At 40.1% G+C, this 26,340-nt stretch overlaps 1 protein-coding gene across 8 annotated transcripts in view; it reads right to left on the bottom strand.

Moving 5' to 3' along the window:
- Positions 1–26,340, bottom strand: part of MLLT10 (MLLT10 histone lysine methyltransferase DOT1L cofactor) — a 141,181-nt gene that overhangs the window by 107,696 nt on the left and 7,145 nt on the right. For 4 of the 8 annotated variants that reach the window (XM_071805213.1, XM_065829973.2, XM_071805212.1 and 1 more), the window contains exons 2-4: positions 22,378–22,546; positions 18,682–18,761; positions 773–827 (exon numbers count right to left, since the gene is read on the bottom strand). In XM_071805213.1, the coding sequence (XP_071661314.1) occupies positions 773–827; positions 18,682–18,761; positions 22,378–22,546 (304 nt within the window). Of the gene's footprint in view, positions 1–772; positions 828–18,681; positions 18,762–22,377; positions 22,547–22,734; positions 22,871–23,097; positions 23,199–26,340 lie in introns of those variants that run through there. The other 4 variants (XM_065829970.2, XM_065829971.2, XM_065829972.2 and 1 more) reach the window with 3 other exon arrangements.

Below are 26,340 nucleotides of genomic sequence, written 5' to 3'. Positions count from 1 at the left end.
AAATGAAATCCAAAATCCTGATCTACTTTCTCTTCTCACAAGAGAAAGGGCTCAGTATCAAAATGACCAGGGTATTTACAGATAGATGATGGACAGGAATTTACAAGTATCTAGTAAAGAGAGAAGAAGGAATTCCAGAAGTGATTGAAAAGTTAATTGAATTTTTTCACTCATATCATCCAGCTATTTGTATAAGCATTATTACGACAAGATATTCAGTAGAGACTTTCTCTAGCAGTTCTACTCAGTAGGAGCAGAACTGATGATAACCTAAATGATGAAATTAGAAAGATGCAAGGGACAGGTAATCAGTACCACAACTTCTCAGCTCTTAACTTCTTTGTTACAAAACTCATTAGTATTATCAGGCACGAAAAAGCTATCCTTTGAAAATGCACTGGTGCATTCAGTCTAGGCTACAGACATAAAAATTCTGCTTTTCCCCATGAATGGTGCGCTTTCAACAGCTTTCTATAAATGTTGAAACTCCAACTAAATACACATACAATTTATCCTTTTTACCTATTAAAATCTTATGTTAAAATGCAGCTTCTTCACTCTTTTTCTAAAAATAAAACTAAGAGTAACAATCGATGTTCTCAAACTAAATTCAACCTAAATTGGACAAATAAAGGTTACTGTAAAATACGTCTCACTTTCAAAACTAGCCTGTGTTTTCAGTTATGTTTAGGATCCCTACAATTTTTCTTTCATAGACTTATTTCCCTCATACAGAATAAGAGAGTTCACAAAAAATAAGAATAAAACTTACCCCCATTATCTGTTCTCTTTAAAGCACCATCCTTATGAGGGCATAATTCACATCTCTAGGAAAAAAAAGCAAAAATAAAATAAAAAAATGGAATGATCACAGAAGCATTGAAAAAGAAACCATACACATCAAATGTGTTTACTGACATTAAGGAAGCAACTATTCTTTAAAAGTGAATGGGTGTCTTTTCCCTTAACCTTTACTTGAATATTACTGTTAGTTTATCACAAACAAAGCTCCAGATCTTGAAACTATGATATATTAAAGCTACTTGCAGTTCTATCTCCAAGTTTTTATTCCTGGATTCCATGTTCTGGAATTCTGAAGACAGGCCTCCAAAAACTATCACGTGGGGTAGATTAGCTTGGTAAGAAACTTGGGCATGGTCCAAAGACTCCCTGCTGTATCTCCTTTTTGTAGGATCTCTGTGTTTACCAAGGTGGTCAATCACAAAGATGTGCCACAGATATAATCAGCACAGGTGCACACACTATGGCTGACTTTACATTCTGCTGACTCTCATCCCAAGAGACCAAAAATAATCTTGCTTTCTGCCTCAAAAAAAGGAGGTCAGAAGCTGACTCATTCTTGAAATTCTCCAAGACGGTATGCCTGGAAACACGCAGTTCGACATATTCTTCTGACATACACCAGGATCACAACACAACCTTTCTGCTATTGTTGCCTCTATCAAGTTCCTAATAGCAACTTTAACTATCCTAGAGCAGTGTGAACAAATTCCAAAACAGTTCAGAGATGACACAAACAGAACAGGTTTGAAACACATTCCACTTCAACTGCGCCAAATGACATGCAAAGGAACACAATTATAGAAGATCCTATACCTAGAAATCATGTTATTAAAACCTTTATGTACTCCCAAATTAGGGACAACTCAAAGTATACCAATCTAACAAGCTAGAAGAACAGTCTGATAATCAGATGCAATCTTAATACCACATCTTTCAAATGGAGAGGGACAGCTGGCATCACTACAGATCTTTTCTGTGCTGCCTAACAGTACTATTCTCTTACCACCTACCTGACAAGTCAGCAGATAAAGCAGCCTGTGATGCTAGAAGTCTCTCAGAAATAGATTATCCAAACTTATTTGAGAAATAAGAAATTCCATTCCTGAAATTCATATGGCTGAAGTACATCTTGAGGACTATCTATTCCTCTTAATGTGTAATAAAATTTATATTAGCAGCAAAGAGGCTTTCACAAAGGGTAGAATAGAAAAGTTCTTAAATTATTTTTGCTCAGTACTTTAGTATAGACAGCTGTGTACAGGAAGAAGAATCTTTAGGATTGCTGCTTTTTGCCTTTTGCTTCACTCATCCCTCACTCACATTCATCCACTAAAATGACCAGCAATTTATTGAAAAGGCAGCATTAAATCTATGGTGAAATTCAGAAATAAAAGCAGTTGAAAACTTCTAAATAATTTTGTAAGCTGCCTGCAGATTTGGAGCACTACACTACTTTTTAAAGTCAAGATTATGAGGACTTCCTCACCACTGAAATGAACTGAGCAGTTCATTTCAAACAAAATCCTACATACGCAGTATGTCTGTGAGCTGTATCTTAACACTCTAGCTCTCCAAACATGAAATACTGGGTGCTGAGAGACATTCAGTAGCTGTAGGTTCATTCCAGTGAATACCCCATGAAGTGAAACAGATGCTCAAAGCGAGAAGCCTAGTGTATATTCGTGGTGACAGTGTAATATGGTTTGTTTCCAGCCCAAAGCTGTGAGCAGAGATGATATATCCACCACTGAGACAAGGGAAGCTGTCAGCATAGTCTACCTTGCCCCACCTCTGCAAGCCTGTGAAGTTTGACATACATTCTCACTAGTGGCAAAACCCGTTTTGGAGGTTCTCTTCTTCCCTCCACCTCTCCCTTATTAATCTCTCCCTCCACCACTCCCTCAGCTGCTGACCCAACTATCTCTAGGACTGCCCCTTAAAACAGATCAGTGAAATGGAGTGAAATGATCCTTTTTAATGTCTTTAATTCAGGTCATATCACTGATACAATTTAAGCATAATCCCACAGTCAGTTGCATAAGGAAAACTGAAGGCAGTGAACCATAGCACTGCAGTTAATAAAGAATTAGCAAACTTCTTAAGCGAACTTTACCACAAAATGTAAAAAAAATAAAATTGCCACAGGACACTGAGCAGCAAGGAACTGAACCAGTCCCTTATCCAGAACAGTTAAGTGCATTTCATTCAGTCTCTTAAGAGCTCAGTTTCAACTAATTTCTTTTTGTCTCATACCTCTAACAGGAGTCAATTCCATTGGGTCTTCCCTCATTACTCCTCTACAGCCCTGGCTGCAACCAGTTAGATACAAGATAGAAGACAGAAAACTGAAGCAGAGGAGGAAGCTTTGACAGCAGAAGAAAAGTTCTGAGATTTCAGCTAAATATACTCCCGCTGGCAGGGAGCAGCATCAGCGTGCCTGCCCTCAGCTCTCACGGGCTGGAGCCAGACAACTGAGCAGAGACACTTGCACTCTGATGACACAGAGCACTGCTGGTGCCCTGAATTCTGGTTACAATCTGCACCAAGCAGCATCCTAGTAAGACAATACACCATGCAGTGACCCTTTACCACTTCACTCTCTAAGTTATGAACCTAACTCGTTCCCAGCCTCCACAAGTTCAGATTCTGTCACCTATTTCTGCTCTCTCAAGTTTCATTATGCAGCACATAATAACACCAATAGCTTTGCCAGGTGGGAGCAATGTGCGTCATCCCTTGAGACGAGTAATTAGCAGCTTAAAAAAAAAAAAATCCCTAACGCTTTATTACTAGTTCTAAAATCTTACAGCAATATAGAATTTAAAATATATATAGTTTCAGATGAGAATTTGCAAAGTGACTGAAAAAAAAAATCTTAGATACTTTTAAAATGGTTAAATGCATGTTGTCGCAAAGAATTCTGTAGGAGAAAGGAAAGGAGGCAGTTGGGTGTACGTGTATCTCAGAAGTCCTCTGTTACTTGTAATTTATTGTTTGAATATTTTTGTCCGCACAGTGTCTCCTCTTCGAGTTTACATCTGGACGGAGCTTGGAGTTTAAGTGAACAGCAACAGCTGAGTCTCTCTACTAAATGCCACATCACATACAACCTGTATGATGGAATAAGGCTTTGATCTCTGCAACACAGTATAAGGAATAATTCGACTGTCATCAGATGGTCTCTAATATTTGAGCACATGAACCACATCAGAGCTCTCTTCTCCAGGTATGTATTCTGTCTTAGCTCTGGCAAAGGATTTCTGACACAGATTTATTGCCTAAGCATTCAAAAACATTGTGGGGAACTACTTAACAAGCGGGGGACAGAGGAAGTAGCAAGAGCAAAAACAACACCCACAAGATATTACAGCATAAACAGAGCAAGCTCCTATGACTGATCAACGGTTCAGATAAATACCATGAGGTTAGACAGTGCAAATGTGAATACCAAAGAGGTTGACTGTGACCCAAAAGAATAACCCATCCTTTGGTGTGCTGAAGGGCACTAGTCCTATAGCAGGGAGGGGCACCAGTGCACCTGGTGCTGTAGGTACAGCCAGTTGAAATAGATTTGAGGACGAAGAGTGAAAAATACACTAATACTGGCTCAAGGAAGACTGAAGTTAGAGTGACATCGTCCCTCCCTGTCCTTAGAGAGTGTACCATGAACATCTCATTTTTGCAGCTCTTTGGTGAAACTAAGTTCATGGACCTAGCTTCTGTTCAAGCAGAATTCAGGTGAACTCTCAGCAGGAATTCCTTTGGACTATGAGGTCTCCTGTAGAGCACTAAAGTGAAACCCATCTCAAAGTTCTGCAGCTGGGAACAGTCTAACAGTGTGGCTGTCACAACCCACTTCTGAGATACATAAACAGCAAGTTAATTAAGTGAAAGAAGACTGATCCTGTAACCTTCGCATCCAGGTGAACTGAGACCACCTGGGTCTGATGAAAAACCCACTGCCTCCTGAAGGGTCCAATCACTAAGTCACCCAGCAGACCTAAAGTGGTCATAAGCATGGGAGGCCCATGCAGATGGGGAAAGAACCAGATTTTTTCTGACATTATTTAAAAAGCAGAAATAATCAAGAAGAAATAAAGAACAGTAAAATTAAAAAAAAAAAAAAAGTAAGAAGAATGGGGGTGTCCACTAAAGATACTCAGAAGAAAAAAGTTCCAAGACCAGAAGAGAAGTAAAGAAGGAGCTAAAGAAATCTATCTTCCTATACAGAACTAGTTACAGTCCAATTTGGCTCCACTGCACCATGGCACAGAGTTTTCTTCCCCTATTTTAGATAAATATGCCTTTACATTTGAGCCAGGACTAATGGCTACCTTAACCAGCAGCAGATAAGCAGATAACAGACAAAGCTAATTACAGGAGTCTTTTTTTTTTTTTTTTTTTTTTTTTTTTTGGTTAACCTAACTCCACCGATTTTTCAACTGGAAATGGAGGAAAGGCATAGAGAAGCTGATTTAGCTCAGACTACCTTGTTCGTATAGAAATGAAAAGAAAGAGCAAGAGACACATAGCAGATAGGGAAGATAAAGAGAGGTAGGAACAAGACTATACTAGTACAAGAGGAGGAAAAAAGACTAGTGGAAATATAGCAGTGTTCTTCCCTCAGGGTTCTGCAAATTTGGAGTAAGTTTCATAAAGCATCATCTGCAGACATTTATTATATGCTGTCTCTTGTTATAATAAAACAAAGGTCAAAGAATTCTTGTGCAACTAACTTACTGAATTCTGGTCCAAGGTAGGCCAGTGGAACCATTCATGTGAATAATGACTGTCAACCAAGTAAAGTCCTGCAGGACTGAATTCCCAGCATTGCAATGAGACAAACTGTGTGTTTCAATATGACCTGTTAACCTAAATACACCACAGTTCCTAAAAGTTACCTGAGAAATTAGGCTGCAGTTCCAGCTGACTTCAGGCTCACTCTAAGCTAAGATAATTGCACAGTGCTGCCAAAAGAAGATCACTGGCCATCCCCTGCTGTGTACTTTCTACTGCCTCACTTGCTCTGGGAAGAGTTTTTATTTGACCATATGGAAATCCTAATCAGCAAGCTAAAAATGAAATATTTCTTTCTTCAGCCAGTTCACTTCTTTGAGCTGTCTTTCCATATGGCCATATGAACAACAACGGCAGATAAAAAACGTAACAGGAACACAAGATGGGGAGCAGGGCAAGGATACAACTACCCTGTTCAGGAGATGGCAGCATCTAGGCTGGCCACAAGTATGAAATTCCAACCAAGGGCCTTAGGAATTTTTTAAAAATCCGCACCACACAAGCAAAACTTCACCACATCACACGCACACCCCCAAAAAAGAAAGAAAAGCAAACAAATAAACATACATTAAAAAAAACCCACACACACCACACCTGAAACAGACTGATTTAATTTCAGCAGTACAGACATATTTCTTGGGCCCAGCCCAAGACATTTATTTGGTCAATTTTGTTTTAGTATTTCCTTGACATTCACATATTCTAAGTTTTTTAACAGGCATCAGCCATATACACAAACTGTTTATTTTACAAGCTTATTTTCCCTCCCAAGCCGTATTATACTCAGCATGGCACCTCTGCTACCGGAACAGTTTTTTTTAATCCCAAGTACATTTTGATCACAGAACTATTGACAACAACAACCAAAACAGTATTTAACTGAAAGGAACAACTCCTTAAAGTTACAAATAACGCAACAGCAAGTTACACAAAATCAGCATCACAGTTCTTGAAACCTGACACTCAATCTCTTTCAATTCTTTAATCAACAAGAGTTAAAATTTGGCATACAAAACATTTTATTCTGCTGCTCCAGTTAATCATTAATCAAACAGCAGACAGGTTAAATCCATTTGGTTTTGTTGCGAGTTTTTGTTCATATTTTTGTGAAAACAAACCATGAACACACTCCATCAAATTATGACTTTCTTAAAATTAAGCTAGTAGGAGAGAGTCAGTTGCCAAGCAGAAGTCATTTTATTGCCTTACTTCTGAATTTGCTTCCAAATACATCTATTTTACAGCATGCCATGCTACTGGGTATTTCTGTATATATCAAAATGCAGTAACTCAAAGCACTCCCCCAAAGCACATGGACAGATTTACGAAGATACACAAAGTAGCTGATCAGAAGGTTAGTTTCTGATCAAACGCTTCCCAGCTGGCAGCCCCTGATGCTCTTGGCCACCTTGTCTCCCATTCATCGGCAGCTGCGGAAGCCTGCAGCACAGCTGATTGCATCCGGGTATTCGTCTCCAAGTTCTGTGGTACAGCTTCACCTACCAACATTCCATCCCATTCTGTCTCACCCTTGGGTGTCAGCAGAAGGAAACATACAAAAGTCACCACTAATACTCTTTATCATATCTAAGATAATCTTTTCGAATCCTATAGACTTTGAACATGCTAGACAGATTTACACACCACTACTTCAGGTAATAAAAAATACCTTAATATGGGCTAAAAACCCGGTTTAGAAGGGTAAAGACATCCATATGGGTAGTTATTTCACTTAATGTAAAACAACGTAACACGGGTAGGCGTATACCATTGCTGTCAAAAACAAAAATTCTGGGAAAAAAAAAAAAAAAGATGCCTAGGAAACAGCTCTGGATACAAAGCTGATCATAAATCATGTCTAGAGTTTCGGTTATGCCAATGCTCCACATATGTCATCTTACCTATATGTAACTAGTTGAAGTTCTTTAGTCACTTTTTGGATGAAAAATTATCTCCTATGTTTGAAACATTTTTGCTATTTATTTTTTCTTCCCCAAAAGGTGTGAAATTTGTATTCCACCTTCTCCAGAAGAAAGCGTCTTACATTTTCCCACCTTCCTTTTATACTTTTTTCCTCTTCTCCCTAGTGTTTTGGTCCATTTATTTGAGGGGGGAGGGGGGGACAGGGGAGGAGTATGAAAAAATCATACATACATTGCAATGAAAAACACTGAAAATAAGAAAAACCCTGGTTTTCCCCTAATAAACCCGGAAAAATTTGCGGTCATTTTACTGATTAGTTTGGGTTAGATTCAGGCAAATGTGGCAGTGAATAACAAATGTAAACACAGTTCCCACTATAAAGAGAAACCATATTCTAAAGACAGATAAAAGTATACTAATTACACCACAGACAACTCACTTAACAGAAAACCTAACTCAAATTCAGCTTATCAGAGGGTATCTACAGAAGAATAAATGCCTTAGAGCCTACAAAGAAACAGTTTTTGCAAGATCAGACAATCAGAAGAAGAAAAACACAGATATTTGTGGAATGGTGCAAACCAGTATACTGGAAATTTAGATCTTGGCACAAATTCTGTCAATAGATGAGAATTCACAGGGAGTTCGTACGAAAACAGATGCAGCAACAGGATGCGTACCAGACTGACCATGTCTACATGTGCTGGCAATAACTTATCCCAGCCCTCGGAACCCAGTGACATCTCATTTTTCTGTTCACCCCTTCCAACTGTCTTCTATGAAGCAAAATGGATACCGCCAACAGAGAAAGACTAACCAGAGAAGATCATCCTCTCAGCCCTTAAAGCCTGCAGAAAGTCCAATAAAACTCACAAGCATTCCCAGATGCTGCAGTAATTACTGAACCTCTACTAACACAAAATTTAGGCTATCTATTCATATGAAATCCTTTGTTATTTCACTAATATTTTATTAGTTTTCTTAAAACCAATTAGGTACACTGAAAATTCTCACTGGCGTTTATTTCTGATTTTTTACACCTGTGCTTTATAATACTTGCCATAGTCAAAACTTCATTTTTCACTTGTTCAGTACAGCAAAAAGGATAAATTGCATAAACTCTTTTCCAAAAGCTTCTACAGGAATACGTTGATCCACCAACAGAGACTGCTATCTACAAAACCAAAACTATATTTTCTTATTCATTAGTTTCTACACTACACCTGGATAGCAATGTCCAGATATCAGTAGTCTCAACCTGCAGGATTTTAAGGTCTTACTGATAAACCCACTGTCACAGTTTAACCCAGCTTGTAATCAAAACCACAACAGCTGCTTGCTCACTCCCCCCACACACCCTCCAGTAAAGGAGATAATCAAAAGGGAAGGCAGAAAAATCACAGGTTAAGATGAAAACAGTTCAATAAAATTTGAAAATTAAATAGAAATAGAATATGAAATATAATAAATGCAATTCCTCACAAAATCCATACATCCCAAGCAGCCATTCCTGGGAAGGGCGAACATCCTGGGCATGAACAGCCGATCCCAGAGGAAGAGAGAAAAAGGCAGAAAGGCCCAGAGACCTCTGCAAACCAGCGGAACAGCAAAAGGCTGAACTGACAGAACTCCCAAAAAGAACTCAGTCAGAACAGAGAAGAATCGAAATGGGTCTCCCCAGCCAGAAAACCTAGCAACTCCTTATATATGAGCACAACGCTAATGGCATGGAATATTCTCATTGATCAGCCTGGATGCCAGTCAAGGTCTGTCCCATCCATAACCCCCTTCCCAGGTGCCTCACACCTGCAGGCAGAGCCCAGAAAGATCTTGGCTCCCAGGCAACAACTAAAATAACAGCTAAGTTTTTACATTCTCTCCATTCCACCTCAAAAACACTGGAAAGTTCCTTGGAGAAAAACATTAATTCTGTCTCGGAGTATTATCGTCTTATTCTCAAACTAAATCCAAACAACAACCATGCTAGCTATGAAAAACAGAAGTTTCCGACTACATGAAGAAAATCAACTTGATTTCAATAGAACCAGCACACCCACAAAATACCCACTTTCAATATTTTGATCTAAATGGCTCTACAACTGATAGCTTGTGACCACGTAAGTATTTGAAGCAGAAGTCAGCAAGTAGCTAACTATACAATTTTTCAATCAAGGTATCTGAAGAGAGGCAAACTTAAGTTCCAATGTTTCCAACCCATGACTCACACCAGACTGCAGTATTTATAAGACACAATGTAGAACCAACAGGAATCAGAAGATCTTCTGTCACATTCAAGAATCCCCAACTGGCTGACACTACTAATAGAGCAAACGAACGCATGCTGTCAGTACTTCTCTTCAGAAGTGCTATGTTCTGCAACTTGACAACTTAAGAAATTAAGTCATCTCCATCTTCAAATAATCATTTCTTGATGCTGACAAATTTGCCAGATCTCTGCCCCATCTCTATTCAGTCATCTGTCCCAGGAGAAGAAGAGAACTTTTTTTCAAAGCAGACAACTGACAGGTAAAAAGAAAAAAAAAAAAACCACAACAGTCTGACTACCTGAAGCATTTCAGGTTTTATACCTGGATAAATTATAGAGACTAGACCTAGTTCTCTTTATAAAGGCATCAGATTAAAATATATGCAGATTCAGTTAGCTCTGTCAAAAACATGTACTACAGATAATAAATTTACAGACTATGACAAGAAGATTAAAGGCATTCAACATGCAAATCAGCATTCTTCCAAGACCATCCAGTCAGTACGTACTACAGGTGACATTCAGTCGTACTTTTACTCAATACATGTAATGTAACTAGAAGAGAGAGAACATAAGTAGAATGTACCACTGTGATGACACACATGTATCAAGATCTGGCTACTCCAGAAGTCCAAAACCATAAATCTCCCACTATGTATTTAAGGCTAGTAAGCCCTACTAGATGTTGCAGGAATGTGAATTATAAACATACACAAAGTTTAAGATTCACACATTGATCTCGAACAGAAAACATCAGAAGGCTATGAGAAATATGTCATGTTTGGCTGGTTTTCCTACTAAACACCCAAGCTTTTGTTATCAGGCTGGAAGTATGCTACTGCCCAATCCAATCTAGCTGAAGAAAACAACAGTATGTGACGGTTCACTTCAGTGTCCTGCAACATACCACTGCTGTACCCTAAAAATTCACAGGTATAAAATGCTAGCACGCATTTTAAGCAAGGTTCCTTGCAGCTGAGGAGCTCCTTGCTTACTTGAGAGACTTCTTCTGCCAGTAACAGTCTAGCAATAAAACAGTCACAAAGCATTTCTGCTTAAGACTTAAGCAATTCCTGTAACATTTTGCCCTAGTCCCACTTTGGTTAGTAATTTTGCCACAGAAACTTTAAAGCATTTACTAAGTACCTGTTAAACTGATAACTATGTTAAAAATTTTTGATCAAGCAGGACTTGAGTGATGGAACACTGTTTTAAAGCTGAATGCTCCATGTATCCATATTTAGCATAATGTAATTATAAACTACTGCACAAATAAAGTGTACATTTAGATAAACTGTTGCTAATCAAAACTGAAGAAAAATATTAGCAGACCTTTTCTGCTGTAATGAAGTGCTTCAAATAAGTTTATGAACTCAACTGTGTATTTACAAATCAAGCACCAAGTATGCATGCAAGCAGGGAAAATGCAGCACACACACAAATAAAAAAGACATTAAGGCAGCACAATCAGAAATAGCATTAATATTCCCACTTTGATATGCACAGCACACAATACAGTGAATAAGATACAATTTACCAGCTCGAGTGGAAGATGCACAGAAATTATTCAGTACTTCTGCAGCACCTTCTGCTGTTTGTACTCCTAACCTTGATGACCAGACACTATGCAACCCCAGGCAACTCTGTTGTCTTGAGTCCCAGTGCAATAAGGTTATGGGTCTCTAATCACTATGTATACCATTAAAAACAAAAAATCAGATCAGGAAAAATTATCTTCTCCTACGCATGAAATGCAAAGTAAAGAACACTCACTCATGTAAGTAATGGACAAGAAACACACATCACCCAATCAACAGCATTTCAGAATAAAATCAGTTGTTTCACCTTCTCTATCATTAGAAATTCCCCACAATCATTCTGCTCTTCCCTCTCTAGCTCTGTTCGGTCCATGTTTTCCCCTTTAGCTCTCCCAATTACTATCTTTATCTCAAATTCCTCATGCCCCATACTTGGTGCCAAAATGGACTGTGGTGGGTTGACCCTGGCTGGACACTAGGTGCCCACCAAAGCCCCTCTGTCTCTCCTCTCCTCAGCTGGACGAGGGAGAGAAAATACAATGAAAGACTTGTGGGTTGAGATAAGGATAGGGAGATCACTCACCAATTATCATCATGGGCAAAACAGACTCAAATTGAGGAAAAAATAATTTCATTTATTGACAATCAAATCAGAGTAGAATAATGCAGAAAAAAAAAAAAAAAACACAAACACAAAAACAGCAACACAAAACCAAAAATACCCTAAATCTCAAAATACCTTCCCCCACCCCTCCCTTCTTCACAGGTTTAACTTCACTCCTGACTTCTCTACCTCCTCCCCCCAATCCTGAGTGACATAGGGGGATGGGGAATGGGAGCTGTGGTCAGTTCATCACACATTGTCTCTGCTGCTCCTTCGTCCTCCAGGGAGATCTCCTCACACTCTCACCATGGGGTTCCTCACACAGGAGACAGTTCTCCATTAACCTCTCCAACATGGGTTCCTCCCACATGCTGCAGCTTTTCACAAACTGCTCCAGCATGGCTCCCTTCCACAGGGTGCAGTCCTTCAGGAATAGACTGCTCCAGCCTGTGTCCCCCGACAGGGTCACAAGTTCTGCCAGTAAACCTGCTCTAGCATGGGCTCCTCTCTCCACGGGGCCACAGGTCCTACCACGAGCCTGCTCCCATGTGGGCTTCCCACAGGGTCACAGCCTCCTTCGGGCACATCCACCTGCACTGCGTTGCTGTGGGGTCCTCCCCAGGCTGCAGGTGGATCTCTGCTCCACCATGAACCTCCATGACCTGCAGGGTGACAGCCGGCCTCACCATGGGCTGCATGAGAATCTCTGCTCCAGTGCCTGGAGCACCTCCTGCCCCTCCTTCACCAACCTTGGTGTCTGCAGAGCTGTTGCTCTCACATTCTCACTGCTCTCTCCAGCTGCAATTGCTGTTGTGCAGCAACTTTTTCCCCTTCTTAACATTAACTCAGAGGCGCTACCATTGTCACTGATGGGCTCAGCCTTGGCCAGTGGTGGGTGTCTCTTGGAGCTGGCTGGCATTGGCTCTGTTGGACATGGGGGAAGCTTCTTGCAGTTTCTCAAAGAAGCCACCCCTCAGGTACCAAAACCTTGCCAAGCAAACCCAATAAAACATGCTATGCCTAAATATCTTTAGGCAGACTTTTTATTGCAGTTATTCAGCTACAAACAAACATTCACTGCCTTCCAGGCTGCATAGCCATTCATAAAAGACAAGATTGTGCTGTTGGATTTGTTGGTTTTGTTTGGTAGTTTTTCTGGTTTGGGATATTTTGGGCAGGGGGGGCAGGGGAAGGCAGACCCAGTAGTAGCAGTTTCTCATGTTTATTTTAAAAAATCTACGAGCAATTTGTATTTTACAGTCACTCTTCTTTCTCATATTTAAAGTTTACTATCTACTGCTGTGTAAAAGCCATACAAATAACAAAACCACATAGGTCAGTTTTTCTGTTGTATGCTCAAAACTAAAGCAACTTTTTCTACTCGTTATAGTATTCTTAAAAATGTCCTTTAAGGAAAATTATGGATACACATTAAAAAAAACATTCATTTCCAAATTTAAGAATTATTTCCAGAGATCTTGAAAGAGAATGCATAGTACACTAGTCCTGAATGATATGGTGGTCAGTATTTCAAATTGAAGGAAAAAAGAAAACAGCAAGTTTGTTTCTTATAAAATTAAGTTTAGTTCACCTCTACTGTGACCATATTTATCAATATGTATTCTAGTTTTCAGACACAGGTGTAATAACCACTTCAAAACTGATTCTAAGCACAGGCACAGAGATCCCATTCCCCTGGAGGCAGCCTGTTGAGCCAGAGCTGTCAGAGCTCTGACTGCAAGCCTATCTGCATACTGAAAGCCTACATTCCTATTTCCTCCTTCTTTGCCTCCTTCTGTTTAGGCAAAAGGCAAGTAATACTACACCTACAGTTATTTTATCCTACATAAATGCTAGGGATGGGATGTTAAACTTACGGATACATCATACAACTCTTATAAGCAACTCTACAATAACAAACGTGTAGATGCATGTGATTAAAGATTTTTTTTTAAGGGAATTTGGAGAGGAGAACTACAACTGTTGTTATATTAAAGATTAAAAAAAACCTCAAGTGTTCAGACTGTGGATCATCTGTGCAGCAGATGCAGGAACAGCTCAGGTCTGGCAGGATTACTAGCAGGAGCCTATCACTATGAGAGTACAATATACCTGAACTGGCTTTGTAGGTAAACAGTATAGCTACATTTCCACAGCTCTGAATCCTTAACTATTAAGTATTATATGATCTAAACTGACTCTGCAACGACAGTCTTCCTGCCTCCACACTGAGTCCCAAGAAACACATATGCAAGTGCAGAGATTCCAGTTACGCTAGATTCAGCTGAAATCCAGATGAACACTACCTCAAATCTTGTGTGGCAAGCTCCACAGGAACTCACAGCCCCCTCAACGCATTCCCCAGGACTAAAATCCAGGTGGCTTATTAAACCAGCTGTAGTGTTGTGCAAATGTGCCAACTCAGTTCTGGGCCAGTATTGCATTCAACTTCATAAGCCACTCCATCAAGAAAACTAACACAGAAACACCAAGTGGTAAAAATAACACCTTTATGACATTAGAGTAATTTGTACGAAGTCCAAACTGATTCTTCCAGATGCAATGACAAGCTTAGAATATACATATTCCAGTGAAACATCAAATTAATATTTGATATTCATTCACTTGCCATGCTGTAATCAATCTGACTTCACACATACAAACTGAGCTGTGCTTGAGGTAGTAGTACTTGGAATTCTTAACACTGAAGTTCAGTACTGAGACCTCCTGGTCTCTCTGAATCAAGTTGGATTCACAAGGACAAGCATCTACACATAGCTAATAAGCCTGACCAAGCTAAATTATGCAAATGTTAGATGCCTCTGTGCTGCCTGATCTCTCTATCACAGGGATTATTTCAGCTCCTTCATGATAAGCATGAATACTAGTAGCAAACCGTAAACACATTGTCTATTTATACCCCACTATATACTATAATTAAATCATTCTTAAAATAAGATCATCAAGAAAGATGTTTGGCATATAATAGGATGATGGGGAAAAAAAAGTATTTTTGAACAATTTGAACGGTTGTGCTACAATTCCTAAATTTATCTTCTCTAGTCTCTCTTCATATACCAGTACTATCAGTCCCTTGACGACATACAGGGACCATCCAATTTCCCAAGCCAGGACCCAAAGTCCCTTACGTACTACTTCGTATGTATACATCCTCACACAGATCCTAATATTATTTTTTCTTACATCAACATGTACCTGCCTTGCTTTTTGACTCAGAAGTTCAGGTACATCTGAAGACACCAAAAAGGCTCACTATGCAGGGTAATAACAGCTGGTGCTGACACAGGCAAAGCTGGGAGCAGTTGCCACCCATCTTGAAGAGATTCATACTCCAAGTTCACCACAGGTCAGCTACAAAAAATCAGCTGATTTAGGGAAAAGTAAGGTTTTTCAAGCAATAGGTAAAAACTTACACCGTGATTGTAAAAAGAGCATACCGGGATCACAATCTTCTATTTACTATGCACTACATATTCGTAATTATAAGGTAAATCAAGTAATTACCAGACACTTCAATATGTCCATTATCCAGACAGTTCATGTTTACAAAAACTGTAGTTTTGCTTATGCACACAAAAACATGACCCTGCTAGAGCCAAGGCCCAGTATGATTTGCCAGGTATGGAACTGTGCTTTCTAACCAGTAGTTGACCATTCAAAACCCAAGACACTGGCAACCACCTCACTATCAATAAAATCAGAGGACAATCAGTCAGGAGGCTTATGAGGCTGGGAAAAAAAAAAAAAAGAGAAAAACAAACAGAAAAAGAAAATATAAACAGCCGTTGCTTTCACTGACAAGCAGTATGTACCAGCTTAGCAGCAGCACAGAAAAGAAAGGGAACACAGTAGACAAGAGTGTATAACAGCTGAAAGTGTATGGGAAGCCAACTGCTCCAACCTGCTGTTAAGAAAAGTTCTTGGGTGACCCCCCTGCTTGAGTTACATGCTCCTGAGTTAGTCTATTTCTTGCAGTTGTTAAAGCAAGACTAACTTCAGTGCAAGCAATTAACCCTGGTCTTTTATCAGAACACATTTATTTGCCCAGTAACTGCAGCTAAAAAAAAAAAAAAAAAGAAAAAACACACACCACTACAACATGGCATCAGCAGAGAAAAATATGCCTTGAGTGCAAGACTCACGTCTGCAACATAGTGAATTTAATTCTGGTTCTGTTTCTAGACAAAGTGGAGAAGCCAGAAGTCAGGAACAACCACATCATAAATCCTGATGAAAATCCCCTATCATGCACCAGAAAAATCCTCCTAGCCATCATCTCTCTTTCCACCTCCACCTGTATTTTTAACTTTGCTCTCAATCTGTACATGTCAAACTCAATAACATTAAAAAACATTACTCTTAAAACTTAATATTGATGATGGTCTTCCCAGGAAAACAAAGAAACAGCCTTCTTTAGAAAGAGTGGCAGTTTTGATTTCCTGTTGACAAATATTTGGAGAGAACACAGTATCACAGCATGTTTGGGATTGGAAGGGACCTCAAAAGATCATCTAGTCCAATCCCCCTGCTGGAGCAGGAACGCCTAGGCAAGGTCACAAAGGAACACGTCCAGGCGGGTTTTGAATGTCTCCAGAGTAGGAGACTCCACAACCTCCCTGGGCAGCCTGTTCCAGTGCTCTGTCACCCTCACTGAGAAGAAGTTTTTTCTCAAATTTAAGTGGAACCTCTCATGTTCCAGCTTGATCCCATTACCCCTTGTCCTATCATTGTTTGCCACTGAGAAGAGCCTGACTCCATCCTCATGACACTCACCCTTTATATTTATAAACATTAATAAGGTCACCCCTCAGTCTCCTCTTTTCCAAACTAAAGAGACCCAGCTCCCTCAGCCTTACCTCATAAGGGAGATGCTCCACTCCCTTCATCATCTTTGTTGCCCTACGCTGGACCCTCTCCAGCAGTTCCCTGTCCTTCTTGAACTGAGGGGCCCAGAACTGGACACAATATTCCAGATGGGGTCTCACCACGGCGGAGTAGAGGGGAAGGAGGACCTCTCTCGATCTACTGACCACCCTCCTTGTAATACACCCCAGGATGCCATTGGCCTTCCTGGTCACAAGGGCACAGTGCTGGCTCATGGTCATCCTGTTGTCCACCAGGACCCCCAGGTCCTTTTCCCCTACACTGCTCTCTAATAAGTAATTTCCCAACCTATACTGGAACCTAGGGTTGTTCCTGCTTAGATGCAGAACTCTACACTTTCCCTTGTTAAATTTCATCAGGTTATTCCCCGCCCAACTCTCCAGCCTGTCCAGGTCCCGGTGGATGGCAGCACAGCCTTCTGGTGTGTCAGCCACTCCTCCCAGCTTAGTGTCATCAGCAAACTTGCTGACAGTGCACTCAGTTCCCTCATCCAAATCGTTAATGAATATATTGAATAATATTGGCCCCAGTACTGACCCCTGAGGCACTCCACTAGATACTGGCCTCCAACTAGACTTCGCACCATTGACCACCACTCTCTGGCTTCTCTCCTTAAGCCAGTTTGCAAACCCACCCCACTATTCTATTGTCTAGACCACATCTCCTCAACTTAGCTGTGAGGATGCTGTGAGAGACTGTGTCAAAGGCTTTACTGAAGTCAAGATAGACCACATCCAGAAATCAATATGTTCTTACTCTCACCAACAGGCCTACTCTGGAAGTCGTAACAAAGTCTAGGCTGCCATGGCATTATGAAAACATTAGTGGCAAGTTGGAAAAAAGTACAGGAACAAGATTCTTTAGTCCTGTGCCAAAAATTTACACAACATTAAGTCATCCTACCATTTATACAGTATTTTATGTTAGAAAATGAAATAGGTACAGCAAACAGCTCTTGTAAACACTCTGCCACTAACAGTACCTGAAAATTTGGTCTCAGCTTCTTCATCCGTCTTCAGATATGAAAGTTAAAAATAGTTTACGCACTGCCCTAAGACTCTGCACCACCTTCTCTTCCAATTTTTATATGAAAAATGTTTTCACAGGCCAAGGAACAGCTTAGTCTTTCTAAATAGTCTCACTTTATCTTTTACTGGAGGACCAACTAAAAAGAGCCAAATAGTGAGAAATGTGATGGTCTTTTTCTAAAAGAGACTGGAATCATGCAGTTTGATCTAGTAACATACAAGTCTGACCAAAAAACCATGACATGTAGTCAAGAAAAAAAAAAAAAAGGTGTTGGGGCTTTTTGTTGTTGTTCTGAACAATTATCTAAATCCCCAATATTCACCATTAAAAAAAAAAAATCAAACAGACAGAGAAAGAAAATGTTTCTTCAGTTAGAAGACAACATTAGATTCCAAAATTAAGAACACTACTTATTAGTTAGGTATTCCTAGACTGAAGCTTTCAGCTGGCAATCTAAAGTTACTGTAAAAGAAAACTGGACACAGATTCCATTTCCTCCCCATACATAACTATATAAGCATTAAACTGACAAGTTACATAAAACGCACACTACAGGTAAGAATACATTAATCTTTGGAAAAATTGGGATAAAAAACACACACACACACCCCCTACACACAGAAACCATTGGAATACTTAGAGACAGTTACACAGTTACACTTTAAAAAAAAAAAACAAAACACCAGGTCTTTCTGAATAGCATCTTTATGGAATTATGGCAGAAAGCTAAGCTATTTTCTATTACTGAGATACTTGGGTAAATATTATCCACACAAACATTATAACTAGCATTACTTAATAAACAAAGCACATACCACTCTGGCTGCTCTTTCCTGAGATTCACACTTCCTGCAAAACCAAGGTCCAGTGGGTACTTGAACAATTCCATAGCAAGCTGTTTTGAACAAGAGAAAAACATTTCAGCAAACAGAAGCAGCATTAGAGTATTAATAGTATGAATGTCATTTTAAAAGCTTAGTATTAGTTGATCTCATCAAACTGACATCTATACATTGCACATGAACTCCTATCACAATGGTTTTAGAAATTAAGTACAACAAACTTCCACTTACTTGTTAAATTTAAAAAATAGTTTGAAAAGTAATATAACCATTCAAGAGCAGCCATGTTTCGTATGTGATCTATTTTGCTATTTATTTACTAGCTAAACTGGTGAAAGACTTCACAATAACAAACACCCATCATTTATAGTAGTGTCTTTTTTTAAGAAAAAATACAAGTTTGTGTTAAGACACTCATACATGGAGCTACAATCAATGTCTCTTCCTCTTTGAGTAAAATAACTGGTCTTAAAAAGGAAATCCGTAATAAACTGAACAAAGATACAAAGTTTGCCTTTTTCCCCCCTGAAAAGTCATATGGAGCTGTAAATACAAATGAAACAGAGCATCAGGGCTAGGATCAGTTGCAACTATAGCCAGGCTACCACATAAATACTTAGGAAAGGGACTCTGAGATGTGCAGGTTTCCCTGCAAGACTGTCATCTATATTTTTTATAGTACATTTTTAAAAAGCAGGAGTTTCATAGGAAATTCCACAGAAAAAAATAGTCTAGTAATTTGGCAATACTGTTCATGTTTGAAATGTACAGATCAAGAAACTTTAAGAATGGCTGAGTGAATGAAAATACAAGAACACAAGTACTGTGAGTCTATTCTAATACCTGTATGGGTTTATTAACTAACAACAAACAATAAAAAGATTAACATTTTCCTCAAAAATATAATCCTGAATCTGACATAATATTCTAATATCTAAATTCCCAACAATCATACATTACTTAAATAAGAAAATGCGGTCTAAGTGTGTAACTAGGAAAAAAACATATAACTATTTATGATAAATTAATAGTTATTAGGAAAGTTGAGAATAAATTACTATCTTTTTCTATATATAGAAAAATACTATTGGTTTTGTACTAGCACAAAGAAAAAAAAAAAAACAAACACTAATGCAATAGTAGTATAAAGAACACCTGGCTCATACACCTTTCCTTCTATGAAGGAAAGTCAATGAAATCATTTCCTATTATATACATGTAGTCACATTAAGATCAGTTGTCATATTCTCTAATACATTATATGAGTACTGACAGCCCAAACTATCTTGATAAGCCCTTCCTACTGTACAATACAGTTATTTCACATGAGAAAAAACATCTTGCTTTTGTTGCATCTATATTAACCACATATGAGGAGGACTTTGAATATCCCTTTAGAAATTAAGAGGGAGAATTTAAACATACAATCACACATTTAAATTAGCAAGAGACAGTGCAGAGTAAGAAACTAATTACAGAATGCAAGTCAGAGACAAGGCTGGCAATTAGATGCAAAGGTAACATGAGCTGTGCAAAGACCAAAGTTGAAGTGAGGTACTTTTCTGTCTGTAAATGTAACAGATTATACCCACAGCCTAAAGAAGCGCACCACAGGTTTGTGCTCTGATACACTGTGATATTGTTTACGGAGTTCCAGAACTTCCTTTGGTTTATACTTTCACTACTATGCAAAGCTTCTTTAAACATATGAAGAGATTTCATCCTCCACAACTTGCCAATGACTTAACACCTGAAAATAAGTTTTCTCTGAACTAAAAATAATTACAATAACAAAAAATGCAGTTAATAGAGTCTCACGGGTAATACTGCTGTCTGAACTTCAAATAAGGCCTACAAGCTTTAACCAGGAAGACTACTACTTCTACTACAGAAAACCTATAAAAAGAGTGGACATGCTTCCTCTACCACCTCCACACAACAGATCAAATTCGAGATGTACAACATCAATGATCCAGTATATCAAAACAAGCAGTTCTCAAGATCTCTACAACAGCATGTGGATTTAAAAGAAGCAATAGTTTGCACACCTTCTGCCAGATGCAAGTTCAGATTTGGACTTAAAAAAAAAAAAAAAAAAAAAAAAAAAAAAGTACTATATTCTTGTGCCCAATTTACTGAAGTGTGGCTCTATATTAGGAATACTTCCTAAAACAGACTTTTGTTGTTCCCACTATTTCAGCTCCAACTGCTATCGGCAAATTCTTTCACTGAAAATATTAGCAAGGCTCTAAATGCAAAGATGCCCAAGATAACACAAAAGTAATAGCTGGTTCAAGCATGACTTCTAAAAGTATTCATGTTGTAGTGTTCTTTTTCATGATCCTAAGATTCCACAAAAGCAGTTAACATTACTCAGTTCTTAAGTCAACAGAAAATCACTTCAAAACCAGTCAAATTTCAGAGATCCTGTGAGCTCCCCTCCACATTCAATCCAACATCCACAAGAATAACTGAATTCTTTTGCAGATCTTCTTACATTATTATTATTGGTCATTATTTCTTGTCAATTTACAAAGGAGCATATACCTGAAACAAACAGTTACTACTATATCATCTTCAACACAATTTAAGACCAAACATAAGACACACATTAGTAGTATTTTCACTAGGCGTCCAAGACTAGTGAACTGGATTTAGGATTTCTGTCTCCTCAGATCTGTTCAGCATCTAAAAGTTTATATGACTGCTTGGGAGTCGATAGAGAAAAACTACCATCTTATTCCTTATTTCTGCTACCCTAAAGCAAAAGTCATCATAACTTCCTTTTTTACAGCGTGAGCAGCAGAACCCAGTCTCTCCCTCTGCTCTCACAAGAGGGGTCAACTTACTGACAGAAACAAAACAATCACACAGAGGGAACACGCCAGCTTCTGAGCTGAGCTGGAAACCAACCAACCAACCAGCCTCCACTAATCCAAACAAATCCGGCATCAGCCATTCTGACTAGCACCCTCTCCCTGCAGAACCACAACAGGAAGTCTCTTCATCTACCAGGCAACATCAGCCAAATGACATTCAAGGAAAGGCAGGCAGAGGAAGAAATCATATGACAGTTAAGTCTTTCCTACACACTTCCCTCTTCCATCCCTAAACCCTCCTTGTCTACTGGTTGCCCCTCATATCATTTTTTTCTTAACTTGGGAAAGGCAGGGACAACAGGAAGAAAGAAATACAGCAACAATTGCCAGAACAGAGATTAGTAAGAAGTTCTGCAAAGGAAGGAGTTTTAGGTAGTCTTTGGACAGCTGAAGTTGTTAGCAGGGTGCAAAGGCAGACTGGGAAACACAGACACAGAAGAGGTACAAGGAGAGGAAGAAGGGGGAAAAAACCTGCAAGGATGGTTCTTCCTGTCTCATAGCCATAACATAGGAAGTCTCCCATAAGGGAAGAGACAGACAGACTGGAAGAACAGAAGGATGACAGGACAGGTCAGACCAGAAAGCACGTGGCCCTAGAAACAGGGAAATCAGCTTCACGGGTGACAAGAAGGAGCTGAAGGGCGGAGGAAGAGAAGACGAGGAGAAAAAAAGCCAAGGGGGGCAGGGGGGTAGACAAGTAGGCCCAAGGGAAGAGGGCAGGGAGCACCAAGAAGGAAGTAGCGAGGCGTGAGGCCAGAGCGGGCAAGCTGGCACTCGCCTGCCTACTCACCTTGATGCACTGCGACATTGCAGCCGTGCCCGTCGCAGTAGACAAGCGGGTTCTCGGCCCAGCCCCTCTCGTCGGAGCACACGCAGCAGCCGCCGATCATCTCCTTCATGCTATTGGAGAACTCGCCCTCCAGTGACACAGGCAGCAGCAACGGCTCGCTAGAGACCATCTAAGGGTTAAAAACACCGTCGTCAACAGCACACACGAGCACACACGCGCTTCGCCCCCTGCCTGCCCCCTCCCCGGTGGTGTCTCCCCTCAGTCACTCAGCCGCCGCCGCCGCCACCGCCGCCACGGCAGTGATCTAGGGCCCATGACCGCTGGCTGAGAGCCTCTTCTCGCCCCCGCCCGACCAACCGGCCAGGCTGTATCAGTCACGCAGGCAGGCAGGGGCACCCGGCGGCAGTGGGCTGAGGAGGACACCGCGCAGCAGGCAGACAGGCGAGGGAGCGCGGCCGGCGCGCAGGCGCACTGAGCGCGCCCGCGGGAAGGCCTGGGCCTGGGCCTCCTCGCGATGGTTCACGAGCCGCTCAGGGAACGTGAGCCGCGGCTGAGCGCGCGCACAACGCCCCCCCCCCCCCCCCTCCCCCCAACGGTTCCAACCGCCGCGCCGAGAGAGCGTGCGCGAGCGAGCAGCGCCCCGCAGGACCGCCCGCCCCGAGCGGCCGGCACCTGATGGCCCGGCCCGGCCCCCCCGGCCCGGCCCCCACGGGCACCCACCTCGGCGTGCGGCCACTCTCCGTCCCCCGGGCGAGCCATTCCGCCCCCCCCGGCCGGCCGAACCCCAACGCGCTCCGCGCCGCGACCGCCCGCCGGGCCGCTCGGCGCGCCTCGGGACAGCCCGCGCGAAACCGCCTCCCTTCCCCGCCCGGGCAGCGCCAGACGGGCTTATTGCTGCCCCCCTCCCCTCGGCGTGGGGGGGCGGGGAGGTGGCAGACATGCGCCCCGCTCCCACCCGCGATGTCACTCGGCTCGCCCCATTCCCGCCCACCCCGCAGAAATCATTTTTACTATCTTGTTTATTTTCCCCCTGATGTGACTGCAGGACTAATGCATTCCCGCTCCCAACTTTTATTATCCTGTTTATATCCCCTCGGTGTGCCTGTAGGACTAATGCATTCTCACTATTACGCCGCCTCCCTGCCCTCACCACAACTTTTACTATTTTGTTTATTTTTCCTTCGATGGGGCTGCAAAACTACTGCATTATTAATCCCACTCTTTCTTCTCCCCCAAAGCTCGTCGTGTGGATGCAGCGCTACACGGCTATTGCTGCCACAGCAGCAAAAGTGATGCTGAATAGACAATATGACAAATAGAGAAACCAGGGAGGCCAAAGAGACACAAAAACAAACACGTTCTTCCACACAGCTGTTCTCTACTTCTACTTTGAGGTGGATGGATAGGCCTTTCTAGAAGTTAGGTGCATGTTTGTGGGTTTAGGTTTTTTTAGTAAAACAATTCTAATTCTGTTGTCTCTTTTAATTAAAGGGGAAAATATAAGGGAAGTAAAAAAAAAAAAAACCTGGTGAGAGAGAGCTGAGATGGTCGGAATAGAGGAAAATCTCAGGCTATTCAGTTCTCCATTGTAAGCAGGTATGCCTGTAGCAGAAGGAACTAATTGTGCTGATTGTTAGGAGCACAGAGAAATTAAATGCAGCTTTGCAAAATTCTGCTCACTTGCTTGCCCCAGGGCCAGCATTTTATTTATTTATTTATTTATTTAGTGTTGGGCAAGGAAAGTATCATTGATTTATCTTCATTATCATGCTAAAAGGCAGAATTTGTGCATGGACTGTATTTTTCATGATGATTTTGCAAGGCCAGCTTCGTTGACAGGGTATCTGTACAAATAACTACTGAATTATGTACATTCCTGGACGTGTCACTACCTAGACCTATATCCATGCCTGTTATATTTTATACATTGTTAACTAATAAAACATCTGCACTTGCATAGGAGAGTATGAAGAACTGCTACATGGAAGGGAGAGGTGGGATATGCACAATTCTCTACCCCCTAGAGACATCCGAGTCTGCAGTTTGTATGCAGGATATCTTAGGTCAGGCTCTTTTCTCTCCTTTAAAGTTTTAAGTGAAATTATTTGGATAGGGGAAGAATGGAGGGCAGGCAAAAAAAAGGAATGACAAAGGTAGCTTCCAACATGAAGGGCCCAGCCAAACATGCGATTACTGCAGCCATTTCAGGCACATTCTAAACATTCTTCTGTAAATGTATGTTCCAATATCCTTCGGAGTTTAGACCTTTTTAAGGCACATGTAAAAAACGGGGGTGGGAGAGACTGGAATGTAGTATGTTTCAGTTTGTGTAAAATCATTCAGTGATTGCTCTCAAAAAAAAAAAAAAAACCAAAAAACACACAACCACCCCGCACCCATATGTCCTATCTCAACACTGAAGAATACAAATTTGAACATAAAACTATTTACACTTACAACACTATTTTTATTACTTCTAAAGCTTGTAAAAATGCCCTGAAAATTGCAGGTGCAAGCAATTACTTTGTAGGGAAATAAAGCAATTAATATATCCCGGTGCTGTAAAAAAACGCAAATTATTTGAAGCTGATAGATACACTGTCCCAGCCCTTCTTCATTCTTGTCAAGAAAATGACATCTAATTTAAAAAGCATTCTCAATGATTCTGTTAACCCTGACAAAAAAAAAAAAAAAATCATGGTACAGCAGCAAATCTGTCCTTTATTTCCCTGACAAGTAAATTAAAATAAATATCCTTTTAAAATGAAAATGTATTGAATATATTTTAATTTGTTGGGTGAATTTATACATTTAGTAAAATTTGTATTGTAACAAACAATTGTAAATTTTTCTCATGGCTTTTTTTTAATTCATTGAAAGGTTCTTCCTGCAATTTCTCCTTGAAAAGCAACTAGTACAATCCCCAGGTCTGCCTTTTTTTTCCCCAATGATAGCTATTTTAAGGCTCGATTTTTAGTTTTATAAAGAAGTATCACCAAAGAAAACATTAATCCCTTTGCAACGACTTGATAAAAGCCACACCACAGCAACAAGAGTATATTCATGAAAAACCTACTGTGTAGTTTTCAAATAAAAGTATTTTAATCTCACACCATGTAACACACCAGCTCAGTACTGAACAGCCTGAAATTTTGCTTTGGTCAAAATTCAGTCAAGCCTAATACAATCAATTATTTAATGAAACATTTATTGTATTTTTCATGGATTTTTGTTTAATTCTTTCTATAAAAAGAATGGACGTGTACTGAAAAACTCCATGACTACCACCTTATGGTATTGTGTAATATTTGATGGAAAAATTTAGATAACCTCTTGATAGTTCTGTAAAACAATCATTTAGAGAAGACCTTTGAAATGCAAAACAGGAAAAGAAATGCATTACCACTAAATAAATACTGCAAACACTAAGCCTATAACAGCTATGGAATCAGAACATAAAATCTTGTAGCATATATGTTCTTATGATTGTAGTATTTAATAAGCACTGACATGACACAGAAGGCCAATTTTCTTTTTAAAGAAAGAAGCCTGTCCTTCTTATAGTGATATATAAGAGACTAAAATAATTAGAGAGGAATATAGTTCAGTAAGTAAGAATGAATAATTTCATTGTTAATCTAAATGCAAGGAGAAAATCCAATTCTCTTAAAAGGAACTGTACGTACAAACATAGAAGCTAAACAAGTTAGATTACAAGAAACATACAAGAAGATTGTATGTTTTCATTTTCTTTTTATATTTTAGATACTTTTTAAAATAGAGTGAATGTGTAAGTAAAAAAAAAAATATATTCTCCAAATGCAAATTGGGTTTTTTAAGTTTAAGGAATTACTCAAGAAAATGTTCACATATATTAGGGCATAGCACTTTAGCTTCACTAACTAAAATGAAGATGTATTCACTGTAAATTTTTACTACAAATTAATCAGTTCCAACAATAAT

Source organism: Patagioenas fasciata, chromosome 2 (genome assembly GCF_037038585.1).
Source record: "Patagioenas fasciata isolate bPatFas1 chromosome 2, bPatFas1.hap1, whole genome shotgun sequence".
Lineage (NCBI taxonomy): Eukaryota > Metazoa > Chordata > Aves > Columbiformes > Columbidae > Patagioenas > Patagioenas fasciata.
The sequence above is the reverse complement of the archived record's forward strand: the minus strand, read 5'-3'. Positions and strand labels throughout refer to the sequence as shown.